The sequence below is a fragment of the Oryzias latipes genome, chromosome 21, assembly GCF_053564925.1.
Source record: "Oryzias latipes strain Hd-rR chromosome 21, Olatipes_Hd-rR_3.1".
Taxonomy (NCBI): Eukaryota; Metazoa; Chordata; class Actinopteri; order Beloniformes; family Adrianichthyidae; genus Oryzias; species Oryzias latipes.
Window position 1 is genome coordinate 19,023,857 of NC_136257.1, and position 21,139 is coordinate 19,044,995.

At 38.6% G+C, this 21,139-nt stretch overlaps 1 protein-coding gene across 2 annotated transcripts; it reads left to right on the plus strand.

Annotated features, from left to right (window-relative positions):
• Positions 1 to 1,178: 1,178 nt before the first annotated feature.
• On the plus strand, positions 1,179 to 16,033 carry lss (lanosterol synthase (2,3-oxidosqualene-lanosterol cyclase)). 2 transcript variants are annotated; one of them, XM_020713249.3, is made up of 22 exons: positions 1,179 to 1,336; positions 2,201 to 2,369; positions 2,473 to 2,611; positions 2,904 to 3,012; positions 6,139 to 6,260; positions 6,410 to 6,506; positions 6,632 to 6,767; positions 8,558 to 8,666; positions 8,907 to 9,025; positions 9,091 to 9,188; positions 9,376 to 9,403; positions 9,603 to 9,659; positions 10,294 to 10,365; positions 10,512 to 10,562; positions 12,892 to 13,041; positions 13,125 to 13,221; positions 14,812 to 14,917; positions 14,997 to 15,062; positions 15,135 to 15,215; positions 15,312 to 15,485; positions 15,593 to 15,671; positions 15,766 to 16,033. In XM_020713249.3, exons 1-22 carry the CDS (start codon positions 1,266 to 1,268, stop codon positions 15,901 to 15,903), a joined length of 2,268 nt encoding a protein of 755 aa, XP_020568908.2. In that variant the 5' UTR covers positions 1,179 to 1,265; the 3' UTR covers positions 15,904 to 16,033. The 2 variants fall into 2 exon arrangements, with proteins under 2 accessions (XP_020568908.2, XP_011487898.3); XM_011489596.4 differs by having other exon boundaries at positions 15,315 to 15,485.
• Positions 16,034 to 21,139: the final 5,106 nt, after the last annotated feature.

Consider the following 21,139-nt stretch of genomic DNA (forward strand, 5'->3'; position numbering starts at 1 on the left):
ACTTAAACTTTTTAAGTTTAAGTCACCACCACGGTGGCGCAACCACTGCGCCACTGTGCGCAGTGGTTAGCCACTTGCCTCACAGCAAGAAGGCCCCCGGTGCAAGTCCCGGCTGGGGGACATGAAAAACACAACATCAATGGGGGACCTTTCTGTGTGGAGTTTGCATGTTCTCCCCGTGCATGCGTGAGTTTTCTCCGGGATCTCCGGCTTCCTCCCACCGTCCAAAAACATGCTACATAGGTTGATTGGCAACTCTAAATTGTCCATAGGTGTGAATGTGAGAGTGAATGGATGTGTGATTGTGGATATTCTACCCTGCGACAGACTGGCGACCAGTCCAGGGCATCCCTTGCCTACGCCCAAGTGGCTGTGATAGGCTCCGGCAACCCGTGACCCCGAAATTGGAATAAAACGGTTAAGAGGATGAATGATGAAAAGTAGTTTTTAATCGTACTTGGCATTTCTATGTAAAAGATTAATTCATCATCACAAAATCTTGATTTCTTATTTGATTTGAAAATGTGTGGGTGGCGCAGTGATTAGCTCTCTTGCCTCACAGCAAGAAGGCCTGTGGTTCAAGTCCTGGCTGTGGGACCTGAAACAGAGCACCAGTGGGGGACATTTCTGTGGAGTTTGCATGTTCTCCCCATGCCTGCGTGGGTTTTCTCCAGGGTCTCCACCTTCCTCCCACCGTCCAAAAACAGGTTAATTGGTTAAGCTAAATTGTCCCTAGGTGTAAATGGGTGTGTGATCCCCTGCCTTCGCCCACAAGTGGCTGGGATAGGCTCCGGCAGCCCTGTGACCCTAAAAGGGATAAAACTGCAGAAGATGAATGAAAAAAAATGAAAATTTGTAAATGCAACAGCATATGGCTATATTTTTTGTCATCTTTATATAAATAAATTGTGACATTATTTCCTTAATTACTTTATGAAAGTGTTTATTATTATTCTGGTCTATTATTTTGGAACATAGAAGTTCCAAGTCAAGTATAGCACGTGTAATGTTTTCATTGTAATAATCTGATTGGTGGACCTTATCATAGACCCGCCCACTCTTAGGTATTCCTTCTGACAATTGGACAGCCAAGTCTCTGCTCATGTCTCTCCATGTCGCGAATACCTCGGAAGGCACCGCAAAGACTGCTGGGGATTGTAGTCAGTATGTCTCGATAACAGAACTTCAGTGCCCTGCTGTCACTACAGTTCCCACAAATGTAGAAAAAGGCGTGTCTTACTAACTCATCCACAGAGGTAAAATTAATGCATTTCAAGAGGCTGAAAAGTAAGTTAAGTCTGGGGTTGACAAACGTCGCAGCGATGACCGAGGGAACGTAAGTATTTTATCCACGTTTGATTAATTTAAGAAACTAGTTTCTACTTCCACTAAACATACATACGAAAATAAAAACGTTAGTGCGTTCAAACTATCCAGCGTTAAATAAAAAACAAGTAAGTTTTCTGTGTTTTTATCTTTCTTTATTTTATGTAATTAAGCAAAATTAATAGCTAGTCTATATGAAAATATAAATTAATGACGTACAAGTCTATTGACTACATTATTTATAAATCACATCAACAAATCACTCGACGCAAAACGTTTTAAGATCACGACATCAAAAGAGCAAAGCAAATATGAAAAAATATATATATATAATATTTTAGAAAATTAGACTGAATTTCAGGAACCTAAATACAAAAAAAAAAAACATTTTGGAAAACAATACTAATTTCCAGCAACAAAACAAAAAAAATGCTAAACACAATGAGAAACCGGAAAATGGAGGTTCTATGGGAGACCACTGATTTGGATGATGATATCCAGTATCGCTTCATGTTAATAAAGTTTCAATCAAAAATGATGGATTAAACATCATCATCATCCAATCAGCAATGTCACATACCACTATCTTTTTCTGGTTTCCGTGAAAAAGATAAATATGTCATAAAGTAAACTTAATTTACAGAAATAAAAATGAAATGGTAAAAAATGAAACACAATATAAACTGGAAAAGTCCTAAGTAATCTAGTTGTTAAAAAACTGTTTGTCTTTAGCTAGTTTTGTTTGTTCATTTATTGTTTTTCACTGTGCGATTTTCACTTGCTGTAATATTTGACAAAAATATGCATTTCCTGAAGAACTTTATCCTCGACTCAAAAGATCTTGAGATGATCTTAGGTGTGATGTTATGTACAGACACCTGAGAAGGAGAGGAGGACCTTACAAGACAGAACCAGCCACAGACCTGAGCCGCTGGAGGCTGACCAACAATGAAGGCAGACAGACCTGGAGCTATGTGGAGGAAAACGACACCCCAGACAGAGAGCAGACCATGCTAGAAGCATTTAGTCTTGGCTTGGATACTGTGCGTCCACCATCAGCTTGTATTTTGGAACTGTGGTATTTTGTCAAATAAGCTCAAATCAATATGTTTGCTTTTACTTTTGGAACTTTTCATGTGTCCTCAGAGCAAGTTTGTTTCTGATAGTCCAGCTGCCGTCACTGCTTCTGATGCCTCTGTGAAAGGTATGCAGTTCTACAGTCTACTCCAGGCTGAAGACGGTCACTGGGCTGGGGACTATGGTGGACCCCTCTTCCTGCTCCCAGGTACATCCGATTATTCCTATATAAATGTTTAAATGCTGCTATTTTCAATTCCAGTTCTATTCACCCATAGTAGATTTCCAAAGCCAATGTTAGGAAAAGTTATTTATAGTCTCTTATTCTTCCAGATCTCCATGGCGTCTTTTACAAATATCTTGTACAAAACCTAAAGCATCGTGTAGTAGAGCTTCACAGGAAGCTCAGTTGTATTTGTCTGAATCTCCAATTGAGGTTTATCCACCAATGTGTTTATGTGAACTTATCGTCTTTCTGCTTGTCCGTGTTTTCTTTCCAGGCCTCCTTATAACATGCCATGTGGCTCAGATCCCGTTGCCTGAAGCCTGGAAGAAAGAGATGGTGAGATACCTTCGCTCAGTTCAGCTGCCAGATGGAGGCTGGGGTCTGTAAGTGACAAATTTCATGACATAAACAGCTTTCAGAGGTGAAAACGTGTACTTTGCACTTTTTGTGTTTATTTCAAATGAAGCATTCTTCGTCAGAAGGAATACCTAACTAACTACAAAAAACATAACACGTGCTCATACTTGACTTGGACACAATCAAAACAAACTCAGGGTGAAACTAATAAAATATAGTTAAATCTAAACTAAGTTGCAGTTTTTTAAAATGTGCTCAAAGTTTAGTTTTGGGTGGTGTAGCTTCTACAAAATAGTGATCCTCAATTTCCCCGTCTCATTCATTAACTTTGTCCAAAAAACAGTAGATGTGAACAATGTAATGTTAATAGAATTAAACCAAAACTGCATTTTAACAGTTGTACTGTAGTGTCTCTTAATGCAATTCCTATCTGCCCTTTACAGTTTTCTTTGTTCCTGTTTGACACTCTTGATTCAAAGATCTGCAACCTTTTCCCAAGTCTCTTCAGGGCTGATATTACACAAAGAAAAAAGACAAAGATACACAGTTGTGAAAGAATGTCATGGACAAAAGGTTTTTGAACTGCGATCAAGTGACCTGCTAATCGCATTTTCGTGGTCAAATTAGCCATTAACTGGATTTTAAGCACTGCGCTTATAATCTATGGACTGTAACACCGTTGCAGCCACGGTGGAACGGACAGTAGAGCTACTAATACAATACATTGAGTTTTTTTGAAAATGCTAAAATGGTTATAGTCATAAACATGCAAAACAGAATAGAATATGTTAGTTTGCAGATTTGGAAACGTTTACTAATTAAATGGATTTCAAAAACTCACATGACCTCTTTTTTAGACTGTGACCTGTTACTTCTATTAGTAGATCACCATCCCTTCACAGTATAACTTAGTACCGTACTACAAGCCGCTACCTTTTTCCTGCGCTCACAGCCCTGCGGCTTATTCTGTGACGCGGCTAATTTATTGATTTGATTGGCGTCCGCCATGTATGAACATTCAGGCTCGGTGAATGGTTTTGTATGCGCCATCCACCACCAAGCACAAGTCATTTTTTTTAACACACTTCTGAGCAGCCAAACAGCATGGAAGTCACTTCAGGTCTTAGACACTTCAGTCATGGTTCAACAAAAAGAAACACGCATGCCCGGCCGCATCCCAGAATCCTTTGGTGCCATTAGACCCAACGTGCACTTGATCGCCGCTACAATATGATAAAGCTTTCAAGTTAAAAGCAATCGTTAAAAGCAGCGTGAAAAAATCCCCCATCAGCAAATGGAAATGCCGGTCAGCTGCGTGACGGAGAGAACAGCGCATGCTCAGAAGTGTATTTACCTCTGAGTCATAGTGACTCGGCTGGCTGCACGTAAATATGTGTGAATAACATCAGCCTTTATTTTGTCGGGACACGACTGGAAACACAAATCCATTTGGTCGTTTTTACGGTTTCTGACTGAGCGGAATTTTGCATTGAAAAGCTCACAGCCACCAAGTGAGCTTTTCGGATAGGAAGGGGAGACAAGGAGCCCGCTTGGAGAGCGCGGAGCGCAGAGGCGTCCGGGGAGCAACAAGTGTTTGTTGTGAAAGGAAGCTTCTGACGAACGCGCCGCGCTGAGGCGCGCGTATCGCGCTGAGGCGCGCGCTATTTTACTGATGTTTTTTAACCAGCCCCGTTAGTACCATAATGCTGCCGCGACACAAGTGGAAGGAGAGCTGTTCCTTTTCACCCCTCCATGCACTGCTGCTCCTTGCTCATTCTTAAACACGAACAACAGTGTGGCGAGCCGGGCGTTGGCCCCGCCTTTAGCCCCTAAGACTCATGGGAAATGGGGGATCGCGGATGTAAATTTCCTCATCATAACTGAGGGATGTAATGTTGATTATATGGTTACTGTTAGTAATTTTATGTATGATACCTAGTTTGTCAATAAGTTAAAAAAAAAATCAAATAAAAAAACCCATAACTGAGGAACTTGTGAACAGAATAGAGGTGCATGCTGTTTCAGATGTGGGTGTAATTAGATACATGAATTTGAGACAAGGCCAGTACCTGCCCACAGTGTGGTAATGAGCCATGCACACTGGCTTGTAATCGGGTGCGCTTTATAACCCGGAATTTACGGTACTTCAGAATACTACCACACAAAATATATTTTACTGTAAAGTTTCTTAGTAATCCACTACTGAAGTCTCAGATAAATGGTGAACTTGACCTTAGTTATTAAGGAAAATAAATTCATATTTTTAGTGGTAGTACTATATGAAGTACATTTTCTGCACAGTGGTACTGTGCAGAAAATGTGTTCTAATTCGAGAACCAGGTTTTATTCAAATCTAAAATGTACTAAATGATGTCAACTTTTCTCATTTTATTAGATTTCACTGATGGATTACTCAGAAATTATACAGAAAAACATGAATGCTTTGTGTGTTAGTTCTCAATGAAGTATTACACGGCACTATGCAGGATTGGCGAAGTACTAATTTGAGGAACAGGTTCTATGCCAAGTTGAAGTCTGCTAACTGATGTCAATTCTATTTGTGTGACATTCTAGTAATAGATTACTTTAAAAAGTTTCAGTAAAATAACTTAATATTTTGCTTGGTAGTACTCTATTAACTACTAGTACTTTAAAGGAATGGTGATCTAATAATTTGAGAATTTATTTTTATTTCATGTCAAAGTCTGAAAAAGAGGTCTTTAGCATTTTTTTAAAATCCCTTTCATTTGTAAAGTTTTTCAAACATTCATACTCGAATGTATTTTGTATTTATCAAATTATAATTCAAATTTAAATTTGCATAATAGTCACACAATCACCTTCATCAGTAGCTCTATAATTTCTGTTGAGGCACCACAGAGTCTGGAAACCTTTTCCAAGCAATTTTAACACTGTTTCTGTCCTGTATTTAAAATGAAGTGACGGCTGATTTAACCAAGAAAACGAAAATAGTGGCTCTTTTAACCACATAGTTTATAAGGAAAAAACAGCAAAATAGGTGACTGAGATTTCTGTTTTTACATGCAGCTCGGACACAGAAACGCATGTTTAAACTGAGGCATGCAACAGCGTTTGTTCTGTTATTTGAAGTAAAGTTTAAGGCTGATTTGTGTGTTCATGTTTCTCTGCAGACATATAGAAGATAAGTCAACAGTTTTTGGCACTGCATTGAGTTATGTATCCCTGAGAATCCTGGGTGTGGATGCTGATGATCCAGATATGGTCCGTGCCAGAAACAACCTGCACGACAAAGGTCAGATTATAAACTCACACAGTCAGGGAAGATCACTGCTGACCCACTGCTGCAGAAACACAAACTGTAAAAAATCTGTGCAAAATTACTAAATCGTGTTACATTATTTTGTTAAATGAAAAGATATTTAAGTGGAGAGTTTCTTGCAGGTGGAGCAGTTGGAATTCCCTCTTGGGGTAAATTTTGGTTGGCCATTTTAAATGTCTACAGTTGGGAAGGAATCAACACGTTACTACCAGAGATGTGGTACGTATTGAAAGTGTCCTCTGCACAAAGGAATTCTCACCAGCTGTTTAATACAGCAGAGCAGAGGGACAGACTTCCATGAAAGGCTGTTTTCCACAACTCCACATTCATTTATCATGTTTCAGGCTGTTCCCCACCTGGATGCCAGCCCATCCCTCTACGCTGTGGTGTCACTGCCGCCAAGTCTACCTTCCCATGAGCTACTGTTACGCCGTCAGACTCAAAGCACAGGAGGATTCCCTCGTTCTTAGCCTCAGACAGGTATGGAAGAGAAAACCAACCACAAGAGGGGGCCATGGTGCTTTGGAACCATGACTAAATTGATCATGTGACAAATCACCCTAGTTTGATTTTGTCCTTTACTTTTTTTGGCTGACATAATAAATATCACACAGTTTTGCTGTAAAATATCATTTTTTTTAATAGTTTTAATAGTTTTAATATCAGATCATTTTGCATATTATGGAATCCTTTAAATCACATATGTCAAAGTCAAGGCCCGCGGGCAGAATCCGGCCCGCGAATGAGTTATCTATGGCCCCCGGGATGATATTTGATTAGTATTAGAACCGGCCCGCAGGCTGTAGCCGCCCGCTGGTGTTTTGCACGCAACAATACTACGTTTCCCATAATGCAACGGTAACCCGCGAACTCACCGCAGCGCAGCAAGCGGACCTCGGCTTCATCATTCATCCCAGACACAATAGCCGAGCTGCGCATCCAATCTGCTCAGACGCTCTCTATGTTTGGCAGCACATACCTGTGTGAAGACTGTTCTCTTTGATGAAGCTAAACAAAACATCACACAGGAGCCGTCTTACTGATCAGCACCTTCACTCAATCCTGAGGATTTCCTCAGCTCAGAGCCTTACCCCGAACATTGAACTTGTACAAAAGATGAGACACCACCAAGTACAGGCTCATCCTCAGACAAGTGAGCATCACAGAGCATTAATGTATTTTTAGTTTTTAATTCAGTTAAATTTTTACATTTGTTTCTACAAGAAATGGGATTTTTCTTTGAAGGACGTATTGTTTTGTCTGTGTGCCATATATTTTTGCATTTTATTTTATTTTATTTATTTATAATTATTTTTCAGTTAATGGACTCAGGGGAAATTGCAGTTAAGAGCCATGAGAAAGAATACAACTGATTTGATTTATTCTATATTTTCTCATTTTACTATTTGAAGCAGTAATTGGTAGGATAATAGAGCAGCATAATATTTATAATATTTATAGTGCATGCAGTTTCATTTTTGCATTTATCTTGATATAAGGAACATTTTTGTTTTTGAAGGAAAATTGCTTTTTTGCTGTTTGCCTGTTGAAAATGTTTTCTCTTCAACTTACTGACAGAGCCGTAAGAAAATATTACTTTATTCATTTAATATACAGGACATGTGATTTTTCTTTGAAGGCAGTTTGTTCTTGTCTGTGTGCCTGCTCAAAAATGTTTTCCTGATTATTCATTTAATCATTAAATGATACATTATGTTAGGTCTTGGTTCAATAAGCTACGTGCAACCATTTCAATATGTTTTAATAAACATTGAACCAGTCCGGCCCTCGGCTTATAGCCAATTTGTTTTTTTGGCCCTCAGTGTATTTGACTTTGACATCCCTGCTTTAAATCAATTAAAATATGCACCTACAAATTCACGCTTTATAATTAATTGGGGTTTTTTTGTGCAGTGTTTACCGTTTCTTCATTGACTGTAGTTCACATCGTCCAAAATATCACAAATAGATTCTTTACTAAATCATACATTGTTTGTTAGTAGTCAATCTTAATCTTGAGCCTGAACATCAGTGATTGTAAACACTTGTGCCTTAAAAAACATTGTGATTGTAGAATTTAAACTTAAAAAGGTCTGCCTTTCATAATCTGAAGGCTCCACTCTTCTCTACTTTAGTCTTAAAAATCACAAAATGGTCACTATGGAGAAACCGTAACATTTATAATAAGTTGAAGAAAAAGTTGAATGAAATATTTGACTGATTTTAATATACTTAGTAATGCACATTTTTTCATTGATCTTTGTTCTCAGGAGTTGTATGTTCAGGATTATGCTTCTGTTAACTGGCCTGCTCAGAGGAACAATGTGGCTCCATCCGACCTATACACGCCTCACAGCACACTGCTAACTGTGGCTTACAGTGAGTATTGTTGTGATGAATTAAACAATAAATTTGATTTTTGTTTTTGCTTTCATTAACAAATAGCAATTAGGAACTTTAGTAAGTAAATAGACAGGTAATCTTTCAAGATGCTCCAGCAAAACATGAACTGTAAAACCTCAGTTGTTTAACTCCAATATGTAATAATTCTTTTCTATGTCTGAACCTAGCTGGTTTCTAAATAACTAACCTTAATTCCATTTGTTATTTTCCCTGCAGTGGTGTTAAACATGTATGAAGCTCATCACAGTGCTGCGTTAAGAAAAATGGCGGTCAAAGAACTATACGAGCACATCCAGGCCGATAACCGCTTCACTAAGTGCATCAGCATTGGACCGGTACGGGACTCTAAAATAGAACTGGGAATAAATCTGTTTAGGATAAATGTTGTCATTCTCCTCAGATCTCCAAGACTATCAACATGCTAGTTCGCTGGTATGTGGATGGTGCTTCTTCAGCAGCCTTTCAGGAACATGTCTCCAGAATACCCGACTATCTCTGGTCCGTAAACCGCTGTCATTATATACTAACTAAATTAATTATGGCTGTCACTGCTTCTAATTCATATTACACGATCAAAGGAGATTTTGTCTTGGATAAAACATCTTAAAGGAATCTTTCAGGAAATATTTGCCCTTCCTTGATGTTTTACAAGAAAATTAACCAGAAATATGTTGTTTTTTTGCAGGCTGGGATTAGATGGCATGAAAATGCAGGTAAATGTTTTCTTTGATTTGCTTTTATCTCAGAAGTCCTGCTTAAGAAGGGTTGATAGACTACGACGGGCAACAATGACAAGCAGATTGGAAACAAATCTGTCTTAAAGTTTTATTTATTCCCTTGTTTTTATTATTTCTGAACTTTAGACTTTCGTGGCCTCTAAAAATAGTTTTTTGTTACGTTTCTCTCTATCAGGGAACAAATGGATCCCAGCTCTGGGACACTTGTTTTGCTGTTCAAGCGTTTCTTGAGGTAAGATCAACACATCCATTAAGGCTCACTGTGTTTCTAATACTAGTTGTAATCCACATAAGAAGTAAAAATACTTTTTTACATCTCGAGTTTGGTGACAATGGTGCAGAGGTAGTGTGATCAAGATCACAGGTTCAGTTCCCACCCTGGGCGACAATGTGAATTTCAGGTTGCTCCTGGTGGTTATTGTTTAGCACCAGTGTTTAGCAGCGGGGCCATCATTATTGTGTGAATGTCGGTGCATGGATGAATGGGAATTCATAGGATTATAGGATTCTGGAAAGCACTTTGGGCCTTCTAAGAAGGTAGTAAAGCACTATATAAGTATATGCCATTTACCATTTACATAGACAATTGCTGTATCATTCTTATACATAATGTGTGTTTTACTTATGGTAATATTTACACCAAAACTGAAAGAAAAACTAAAGGTCATTAAACCCAATTTTGAGCTCTGTGGTACTCCATGAACAATATCTGCTGTGTGTGCTGTAACATTTTTACAAGATTAGGTTGTTATCATTTTAAATATCTCCTGTACACTTTTCTCATCAGACATCCTAATTCTTATAGTAATAAAAATAAAGTAAAACATCTGCATTTGTCGTAACCTCATATGTTTGGCTTGTTTCAGGCAGGAGCCCAGAATGACAGCAGATTCACCGACTGTCTTCATGAGGCCCATCGCTTCCTCAATATTACACAGGTATAGTAAAATCAGCATAAGGCTTATGTTTTATTAAGGTCACCACGGAGAATTTTGTCAAAAATTTAACATTGTGACCAGAATTTATAGATACTTTTATAAAAAATAATATTTGAAACGTCTAATCAGTTTTTCCAATCATGCAGATACCTGAGAATCCTCCAGAATATCAAAAATACTACAGACAGATGAACAAGGTACAATATTTTCCAAAGCATGTAATGAATGAGTGTATAGTATGTGTTAATGGAAACTACAGTTAATTTAATATTTATCTTAAAAAAATAAGACTTTAGAAATTACATGGATGCAAAAGCAGAGCAAGCCGTTTATAGAGTTGGGCAAAAAAGTATTCAGTCAGCCACCAGTTGTACAAGGTCTACCACTCAAATACAGTCCCTGACAAAAGTCTTGTCGCTTATCCATTTTGTAGAAACAAAAGCGTATAACCTCACTTTTAATGAATCCGTTGGTTTTAGAAATGTCTCATGGGAAAGCTAAAACCCTCCCAAATTATGTTCAATATACTAAAATAAAATTGCTTCACTGAAGAAAGATTGATCATTTAATGAACACAGGTCACATTTTGGCAAGACAAAAGTTGTCGCCTACAGAGAGTAATGTGAAAATTTAACAAATAATTTACTTTAAAAACAAAAATATGTTGCATAACATCAGTGAATTAAGTAGTGCTACTGTGAGATCCATATTTAATATCTTGTATGACTTCCATGAGCTTGAAGGACAGCATCCATGCGGTTTGACAATGATTCATACAATTTATCGATGAAGTCATCAGGAATAGCAAAGAAAGCAGTCTTGCATGCCTCCCAGAGTTCATCAAGATTCTTTGGTTTCGTCTTCCATGCTTCCTCTTTCATTCTACCCCAGACATGCTCAATGATGTTCATGTCTGGTGACTGGGCTGGCCAGTCCTGGAGCACCTTGATCTTCTTCACCTTGAGGAACTTTGATGAAGAGATGGAAGTATGCGATGGAGCTCCATCCTGCTGCAGAATTTGACCCCTTTTATGGTTGGGAATGTAAGAGGTAGCTAATACTTCTTGATATTTTAGGCAATTGATATTGCCTTCCACCCTGCAAATGTTTTGCACACCCCCATACTGGATGTAACCCCAGACCATGATTTTTCCGCCACCAAACTTAACTGTTTTCTGGGTGAATCTTGGGTCCATGCGGGCTCCAGTTGGTCTCCTGCAATATTTGCGGCGGCTGTGATGTAATTCAACTGAAGACTCATCTGAGAAATCCACCTTCTGCCACTTTTCCAGCGTCCATCCTTTTAGCAGGCTGTGGGCCTTGGCAAATGCCACACAGTTTTTCAATTGCCTTTTGTTTAGTGCTGGTTTCTGGGCACTGATTCGACCATGGAGGCCATTTTGAGACAGAATTCTACAAACTGTTCTGCTTGACACAGGGACTTGAGGTGACCAGGCCTGGTGGAGCTCTGCTGCAGTGGAAAAGGGGCTGGCCTTGGATTTTCGAACCAACAAACGGTCCTCCCGAGCAGTTGTCTTGCGGGTCTGCCTGATCTGGGCTTGTCAAAAACCTCTCCAGTCTCTTCAAATCTTTTTCTTAGTCTTTGTACTTGACGCTGAGACACATCGAAGGTGTCAGCCACTTCAACAGTGGATCTGGTCTTCAGCCTCTTTATAATCAACACTTTGGTCTCAGGGTGAATCTTAGGCATGTTGTCAGAGGTCAAGTTGCAGTTGATGTGACGGCCTGGTGTGCTGGGGTTCTTTTTATACACACCCACTAATTGATTGATCAGTAATTGATCACAGGTGAGGCTGTAATCTAGGATTGGGTGCATCATATGACAAGGCGACAAAACTTTTGTCTTGCCAAAATGTGACCTTTCTGTGTTCATTAAATGATCAATCTTTCTTCAGTTAAGCAATTCTATTTTAGTATATTGAACATAATTTGGGAGGGTTTTAGCTTTCATATGCGACATTTCTAAAACCAATGGATTCATTAAAAGTGAGGTTATACCCTTTTGTTTCTACAAAATGGACGAGCGACAAGACTTTTGTCAGGGACTGTAGATAATAGATAATTTTTCTTCATTGCTATACCTCAACTATGAGAGGCAGAATCTGAAAAAAAAAACATTCACAACCACTTTCTTTGCAGAGAATTTATTTGCAAATTATGATGAAGAAGAAGTATTTGGTAATAAGAACAAAATACAGGGATAAGGATAAAATGCAAGGTTGGAAGGGCATCCAGCTTAAAAAACGTTGCTAAACCACCTCTGCGAATCAGTGAAAGCTGCTTCGCTGTGGCGACCCCTAAAGGGATATGCCTAAAGGTGAACAACATTTTATTAAAAATTCTACAATGTGATTTCCTGAATTTGGACTCTCATTTTTGAAGTGTACCTTCAAAAAATGATGAAAATTACATTCCTCTGTCATTTATTAGGAGAAGAACTTGGATAATTTGTGGCAGACTAAATACTTTTTTATCTCACGATATTTCTAAACAAATCTGTGTTAGGGCGGCTTCCCCTTCAGTACTCGTGAATGTGGTTGGATTGTGGCAGACTGCACAGCAGAGGGCCTGAAGTCAGTGATGCTGCTGCAGGAACTCTGTCCCTTCATTAAGGATCACATCCCTTCTGAGCGTTTGTACGATGCTGTCAATGTGGTGAGTCTATTGGCAGAACCGATTGGTCATTTCCCTGTAAAGCCTTGTATACTGTATTACAATTTACTTGCTATCCTTTTAAGCTGCTGAGCATGAAAAATTCAGATGGTGGATTTGCTACATATGAAACTAAAAGAGGAGGGAGACTCTTGGAGCTGCTAAATCCCTCTGAGGTGTTTGGTAGGTCTGCAGCATCATACTTAACACCACATGTTACTCTATTGTTTGTTTTCACAAAACTCTGTCAGTAAGACACATGCTGAGGGTTTGCTTGTTAGCAGTTTAAAGACCCATTCTGATAAAAAAAAAAATGTGTGTGTTTTTGTTGTTTTTAACATGTTCTTCTGGCATTTTTCTTATAATGGATGACATTTATAAAGAAAGTTGAGATTAGAATTGCATGTAAACAGAGCAACAGAGGGGTAAGGGGGTTGCTCTGCACCAACAGTCCCACCCAAAACTCAGAGTCAAAGTTCTAATGAACTACTTTCGCTTTGTTGAAACTATGTCCGATGCAGGTTTTTTGATTTGGGCTAAAAACTGCATAAAAATAAGTAAAGATCACTGGATATCCTTTTAAAAGTGATCAAAAGATGATGAGACTTTAACAGTATTTTGTTACCGGTAGTTTTCAGCAGCTCAGTTTACTGTGGTGCAAAATGCCATCAGAACCACACCAGCATAGTAATCCGGCTCGAACCCAGACGTAAAAAGAAAACACCACAAATATAAAGAGAGACTCAAAAATTGAAAAAAAAACTTTTCCCAGACATAGTAGGATAAGCCTCAGGTAAGAACTAATACATTTATTTTATTTGAGGCAGGATTAAATGTCTCCTTAAATGCAATGATGATAGCAAGCAAAGTGCAGGTGGTTGAGACTGTTCAACAGGATCCACCGGGGAATGGGCGGAGTTACAGCCTGCAGAAAGACCAAGAAAACTTGAAACAAAAGAAAATCAAAAGAGCAATTCATAACGATTAGTAACTCCCAAAGATAGGAAACTTCTCAATGCAACACTCAGAATGTGTATTAAATCTAAAAACTGATGAGGAAAATTGGTAGATCAGGTGTTGCTTCTGAATTTTCACTCGTTCGAGCGTTTCTTGAGGTAAGATCAACAAATCCATTAAGGCTCACTGTGTTTCTAATACTAGTTGTAATCCACAAAAGAAGTAAAAATACTTTTTTACATCTCGAGTTGGGTGACAATGGTGCAGAGGTAGTGTGATCAAGATCACAGGTTCAGTTCCCACTCTGGGCGACAATGTGAATTTCAGGTTGCTCCTGGTGGTTATTGTTTAGCACCAGTGTTTAGCAGCGGGGCCATCATTATTGTGTGAATGTCGGTGCATGGATGAATGGGAATTCATAGGATTATAGGATTCTGCTTTAAAGACTGGAAAGCACTTTGGGCCTTCTAAGAAGGTAGTAAAGCACTATATAAGTATATGCCATTTACCATTTACATAGACAATTGCTGTATCATTCTTATACATAATGTGTGTTTTACTTATGTTAATATTTACACCAAAACTGAAAGAAAAACTAAAGGTCATTAAACCCAATTTTGAGCTCTGTGGTACTCCATGAACAATATCTGCTGTGTGTGCTGTAACATTTTCATAACGATTAGTAACTCCCAAAGCTAGGAAACTTCTCAATGCAACACTCAGAATGTGTATTAAATCTAAAAATTGATGAGGAAAATTGGTAGATCAGGTGTTGCTTCTGAATTTTCACTCTGTGTTCTCCTCTGTGTTCAATAGGTGACATTATGATAGATTACACATATGTGGAGTGTACTTCAGCAGTGATGCAGGCTCTGAGGCACTTCCAGAAGGTGTACCCAAATCACCGTGCAGAGGAGATAAGGTTCAAACACAGCACATATTTTGGATTGGAGGTTGGGAATGACGTCGAAATTCTGAATTTACATTTTGTGATTTTTCAGGTCAACTCTGCATGAAGGACTGGAGTACTGCAGGAGGGTACAAAGGCCTGATGGATCCTGGGAAGGGTGAGAATTCACTTTTTGTTTTGCTGCAAAATTCCTTATTGACATGCTAAGTAGTTCAGTGCTTGTGCTCAGATCTTGGGGAGTTTGTTTCACGTATGGGATCTGGTTCGGACTGGAAGCTTTTGCTTGCATGGGACACACTTACAAGCAAGAGTAAGTTCTGCAAAAAATATGCTGGAAAAAAATTGCAACAACACTTTTAGTGAAGTCCTTGTGGGATAACAAAATAGTTTTTATTTTCTTTGTTAGCAGTGGTGTGTGTGAGGAGGTGCAGAAAGCTTGTCAGTTTCTGCTGGACCGGCAGATGTCAGATGGAGGGTGGGGGGAAGACTTTGAGTCGTGCGAGCAGCGATGCTACGTCCAAAGCAGTGCCGCACAGATACACAACACCTGCTGGGCTTTGTTGGGGCTAATGGCCGTCAGGTAAAGCATTTCTTTCTATAAACATCAGTAGTTATGCAGAAATAAACAAATCCTTATTTAGAAATCTATGTTCTGTTTTACTTTAATCTAAAATGGTGTGTAATCAGGCATCCAAACAGACAAGCCATTGAGAGAGGAGTTCAGTTGCTGGTTAATAAACAGCTTCCCAATGGAGACTGGCCTCAGGTGACTGAATATTTGTTCCAAATCTACTTTAAAATGCAATGTAGTACTTTATCAAATATTTAAATGTAATGGGATTTTGTTTTCCTTCCTGCAGGAAAATATTGCTGGTGTTTTTAACAAGAGCTGTGCCATAAGCTACACTTCCTACAGAAACGTTTTTCCAATCTGGACCCTGGGCCGCTTCTCTCGGCTTTACCCCAATAATCAGTTGGCTGGAAAGATGAAGCTGTGAAAACAGAAGACTGTACTTTAAGGGACAATTTACTCTGTAGTTAAAGTAGAGTAAACCAGCAGACATTAATAAGTATTTAATTAACAGAATGTGGAATAGCTTAACATTAAATCCACAAATTGAAACACAACACCTTATTTCTTTTTTTCTTCACTTGTTCTGTCCAACAGCTGGGCAAACAGATGAGAGCTGAAGGCCTCTTGTGTTAAACATATTTTATTTTAACAACAGGGGTTATGAATCTTCTGACAAACCAGAGGTATGTCTGAATAAACCCCTTTTGTAATCGAGGCCAAACTTTATTCATTTTAATTATATTTGGAAATCATTTTTTTGTTGGACTGGACGGAAAAGGAAAGGAGGGAAGAAGAGAGAGGGATATTAGAGAGGGGGAGATAGGAGGGTGATTATAAAGGGGGAGGGGGAGGTAAAACCATGAAGCAGCATAAAGCAACAAGTTTCTGGATGGTTATACTCATTACAGTCAGGTTCAGATGTAATATAAGTCTATAAGCGCGGGACCTGTCCACACACACACTCAAATGCAACAAACATACCTGTTGGCTCCAAAAATGTTCACATGTCAACATGTATGCTATAAAAATAATGTTCACACACGCATACCTATGCATTCAAACCAACTAGTGTGAAACATTTCATTCTGTCACACAAACTATTAGTGCAAAGGTGAGCTAACACCTGTGCTCAAGTGAGTGTTTATGTTCTTCTAAAATGGATGATGGAATTTAAAAAGGAGGGAGAGTGCCCAGCCATCCCCACACCGAGAACCCCGCCACAGCGGCTGCCAGAACCCCCCAACACCCGCACAGCAGCAGAAAGAGAACCACCGCCCCCCGGGCGATCATATCCGCAACCCAGACCAGGGCCAGCAGGACCCCCACGGTGGCCCCCAAAGCCAGAGAGCAGAGAGTGCAAGCTCCAGCCCAACCAGGAGACAAGCCCCCCGCCGTGCCGGGAGGGCCCAACGCGGGACCCTGCCCCAGAAGAGCGCCTACAAGCACCTAATCACCACCCAGGAGTTCTGGGCATCCCCCAACCCCAGGTACGAGGCAGGACCCCCCCAAGGGAGACCCGCCCCGTGCTCCAGGCAGCCACCCACCCGGCCGCGGTTGGTCCAGGAGATAGCAAGGCAGGGGCCGGCCATCCCCGCCCAGGAGGAGGACACCCAGGGGAAGAGGGGGTCCACAGGAAGTAACAACACTTTATTTTTACACTCGGTCACCAGGAATGCCTTATTGTTTTTATATTTATAACTTTATTTACAGTGAAACAATTCAATCAAGAAAAACAGTTGGAACCTAGTTTTACAGCCTGTATAACTGTGATGGTAAAGTGTAAAGTTGTTTTTTTTTCCATAAGAATTACAATAAAGCAATATTAAAGTCCCAATATTGTCATACATAATTGAGTAACAAAATTTCGCATATTGCCTTGGGAAGCAGTGAGCTGAAGACACATCTTGGTGGTTTAACTCATCATCCAACCCCTTAAAGACCTACTCCAATAAAATCTTTTTCTTTTTCTTTTAACTTGTTCTGTCCAACAACTGAGCAAACAGATGAGAGCTGAAGGCCTTTTGTGTTGGACAGGTTTTACTATCAGAAAAAGGGGTTATAATTCTTCGGATAACCAGGGTGTAAATTTGTAGAAACCCCTTTTTGTTTTTTTATATTAAGGATTGTTGATGCATGGGCTAACAGGTCTGCTTACACTGTTCTTCGAGCTTTTGCATCATTCATAAGGAGCCGCACGGCAACGAGACGGACTCCGATGATGACGGAGAAATTGAGCTCAGCTTTTCATTTTAGATACAAAAGATGAGGACTTTGATGGATTTTTGGATGCTGATTCGATGACTGAAAAAAAAAATCACCACCAACTCAGTTTTGCTCCCAGAACCTTTATTAAAACACATGCGCCTTAAAACCCGTTGCGCCTTTTATATGTGTTAAATACAGAAAAAGCACTCATAACTTTCAGACGACTTTGGGGCTGGAAAACTTGGACAGTATCTGGCAACACTGCACAGAGAACAAGAGTCCTGGGTATTTCAAAGGGCACTCCAAGACGTGGACGACCGGCGCTTAAAGAAAGCTCTTCTGTGGTGTGGTCCGCACGAACCTGTTGCTCAATGGCTTTCAAACTAGAAAAAACAGAGTTTGTTGATGTTTGCATTTTCTGCAGCAGTCAGATTGTCTGTCTATATTTGATCAGCTAATTTCAGCAAAGCCATGCAGATGTTGCCGAAATATGTAATCTTTGTAACTGGCACACCACAGAGCGGGTATCTAGGAATACCAGTTGATTTAAAGGGATCAGCCAATGTGCATTTAGATCCCACCCACTTTCACCGATTGACAGACAGACTCATTCCACTGAAAAAGCTCATTACGAAATAAATATTTAATTCTGAAAAACAGCAATGTGAAATAAAAACAAAGCTACTTTGGAAAATATTGACTTTGACATCCGAGTTTCTGTAAAAAGTCATAGAATTATATTAATATTCAACATGATTAAAAATGAATATTTTAAAATGCTGTTTTAAAATAATGAACAGGTTTTAAAGCAAAATGAAATATATTTAACAAAGTAATGGAGAATTTAAAATCTGTGTGCAGATTTTTAACAATTTTATGATCTTTTTCTATAGCGTATTTTATGAGAGATTTATTGGTTGATGGTGTTATTGCACAAGGCCATATTTATTTCTTTAATTACAAACAATTTGGGACTCCACAGACATCTGAATAAAAACTGCAGCTGGATAGCTCCAACAATGGTCATTTTTGTTACAACAGTAATGTTGGGTTGAGGTTGTGAGGGGCTGTGGGCTGGCAGGATGGATAATTGGAAATGAGCACATTTTTACTCCTCGCCAACAGTCCCGTCCACAAGAGGCAAATTTCTAATAAATTACTGCCGCTCTACAGAATCTATGTCCTAGAAAATAACTGTATTTTTTATTTTGGCTCATAAACAGCATAATCATAATTCAAAGACCTTTAAGATAGATCAAAAGATGATCAGAGTGGGACTTTAATGCTGAGTATCAATCAGGGAGGCATTGGATCCCACTTGAACCCTCGACCTCCATGTCTCAGGGCAGACACTCTACTACAAGGCCATTGAGGGAATATCAGACAGTCGTCGGTTTGCGTATTGTTTTTCTGTGTTTAGTGCCAACATTTCTAAAATCACACTGGCATGAAAACACATACAATCGTATATTTGTGCAATAGGGAGGAAGCTTGTGTTGTATTTATAAGTTTCAGAACTGCAATCTTGTCCAAAATATACTTAGAAATGTTAAACCTTTTCATTTAGTCTGCAGTTTAATATTAATTCCCTAAAAGCTTTTGAGGGAGGTCAGCAAAATATCAGTTTTGTCCAGAAATAGTTGTTCTCATCTTCTGGAGCTTAATATTTTGAGTGTGGTTATTAACTGATACAGGTGAAGTTGAGCCTTAAGACTTCAGTCTATTTTTCTATGTTTTCCATTTCCACTAAATTATGAGGATAACATATTTTACTATGATAAAAGTCCTGAAAGGCATTAAGTCTGACAAAGCAAAAGGAAGAGGTGTGATATCCAACATCTCATTTTTATCTACTTTCACGAATGAATGTTAAAATATCAAACATGTCACACAGGTGAGCTGACCCTGTGTTTTGTTTGTCCTTACAGTTTTTTTTCTATTTATACAATTTCAGAAAATGGTTCAGATTTACACGTTCACGACCTAAAACAAGGATGCCTGAAAACCAGAAGTGTTACAGAAATTCAGAGAAATCCGGTTCCTGTATTCAAGAGTTCTAATAGGATAAAAGGAACTTTTTTAAAAACACTTTTAAACAAAAGTGTGAGGAATTGTGTTAATTAATTTTAAGGACTAGGTTGATTTCAATTCTGATTAAATGGGATCTGTTTTTCAAACAAATAAGTGATGACAGCAGGTTTTGCCTAACTGATATCTTTACAGGAAGTGATGTCAGTTTAAACAAATAAAGGTAATACAGTTCTAAAGTGCAGGACTGTGCCTCAACCACCTGACAACATTGCCCAATCACCTGACATGTCTATTCAAACTCAGGTGAATCAACCATCCATGTATTGATTTTTTTCCTCAACCCCACCCATTACCCCATCATTTGTTTTCTTAATCCCTTCTACCAGTAACTGCATGAAAACACCTTACTCACACAATTCTGTCATTCATTTAGTCATCTTTTTTTCTTACTCCTTTATTTCTTCCTGGTCTTTTTCTAATACTCCATCCCTTATCTTTTTAAAAACACCTACCTCCTGCTCACTCTTTATCATTAAAGTCACCTTGCCCTCTGACCTCTACAATTTTCCCACCATTCTCTGCTCCTGCCCACTCCAACATTTCATATGATCAAGTGTATTTGACTAATATCTAGTAAAATTAACCTATTACACTTTATATACAGACTGCAGATAACATTATACTAAGACAAAATCTGACTTATCTTTAGAAAATGTATCCAAAAAAGGTCATTTTTACCTGTGAAAGTCTCCAACAATACAAATACAAAACAAAGGTAGTCTTGTTGAACTTACTTATTCAGAATATCTAAATTAGACTTTTAAGAGTCAGTACTTCAACTCATTTAAATAATTAATTTTACAATGGGAAGTTGTTTAAAAACTTTTCTGATTTTAAACAGGACAAACACATAGGAAGGCCATTGTTTGGGATTGAAAAAACAGCAGTGCACCAAGAAAAATTTATTTAAAAATATTTTTTAATAATGAACTAAATGCTTCTTTAACTTTGGATTTCTCTTAAAAAATGTCTTTTAAGAGATGAGATGTGCTCCTTTAAAACCTGAGATGACTTAAAATATTCTTTTTCTTTTAGTTTCAATTACAAAATAAGCTCGATGTATTTTTTTGTCAGGCTTAAAATAGTGTGTTGAAAAGTCTTATTGTTTGCTCTGCAGTGCATGACTGCAAGTGGATTGGAAAAATGCTACGACACTTGTTCTGTTATCTGATAGCATCAGAGATTTTGACAGTGAGAAAACACTGCAAAGTTTTTTTTTTTAAAGAATTCTGTTGTGAAAGCATTTTTAAAACAACATCAATCTCAAGCTTAATCTAACAGCAGATATGTCATTGTATGTGTGTGTTGTAAGGATGAAAAACAACACTTTCACCATATCAGGATTTTCAGGTTTTGATGAAGAG

Excerpts from the sequence above, each read along its gene's own strand:
- lss (XM_020713249.3), top strand. The coding sequence starts at position 1,266 with ATGCATTTCAAGAGGCTGAAAAGTAAGTTAAGTCTGGGGTTGACAAAC. Across the intron at positions 1,337-2,200 it reads GCAGCGATGACCGAGGGAAC|ACACCTGAGAAGGAGAGGAG; the intron begins GTAAGTATTTTA and ends TGTTATGTACAG. Across the intron at positions 9,026-9,090 it reads AGTGCATCAGCATTGGACCG|ATCTCCAAGACTATCAACAT; the intron begins GTACGGGACTCT and ends CATTCTCCTCAG.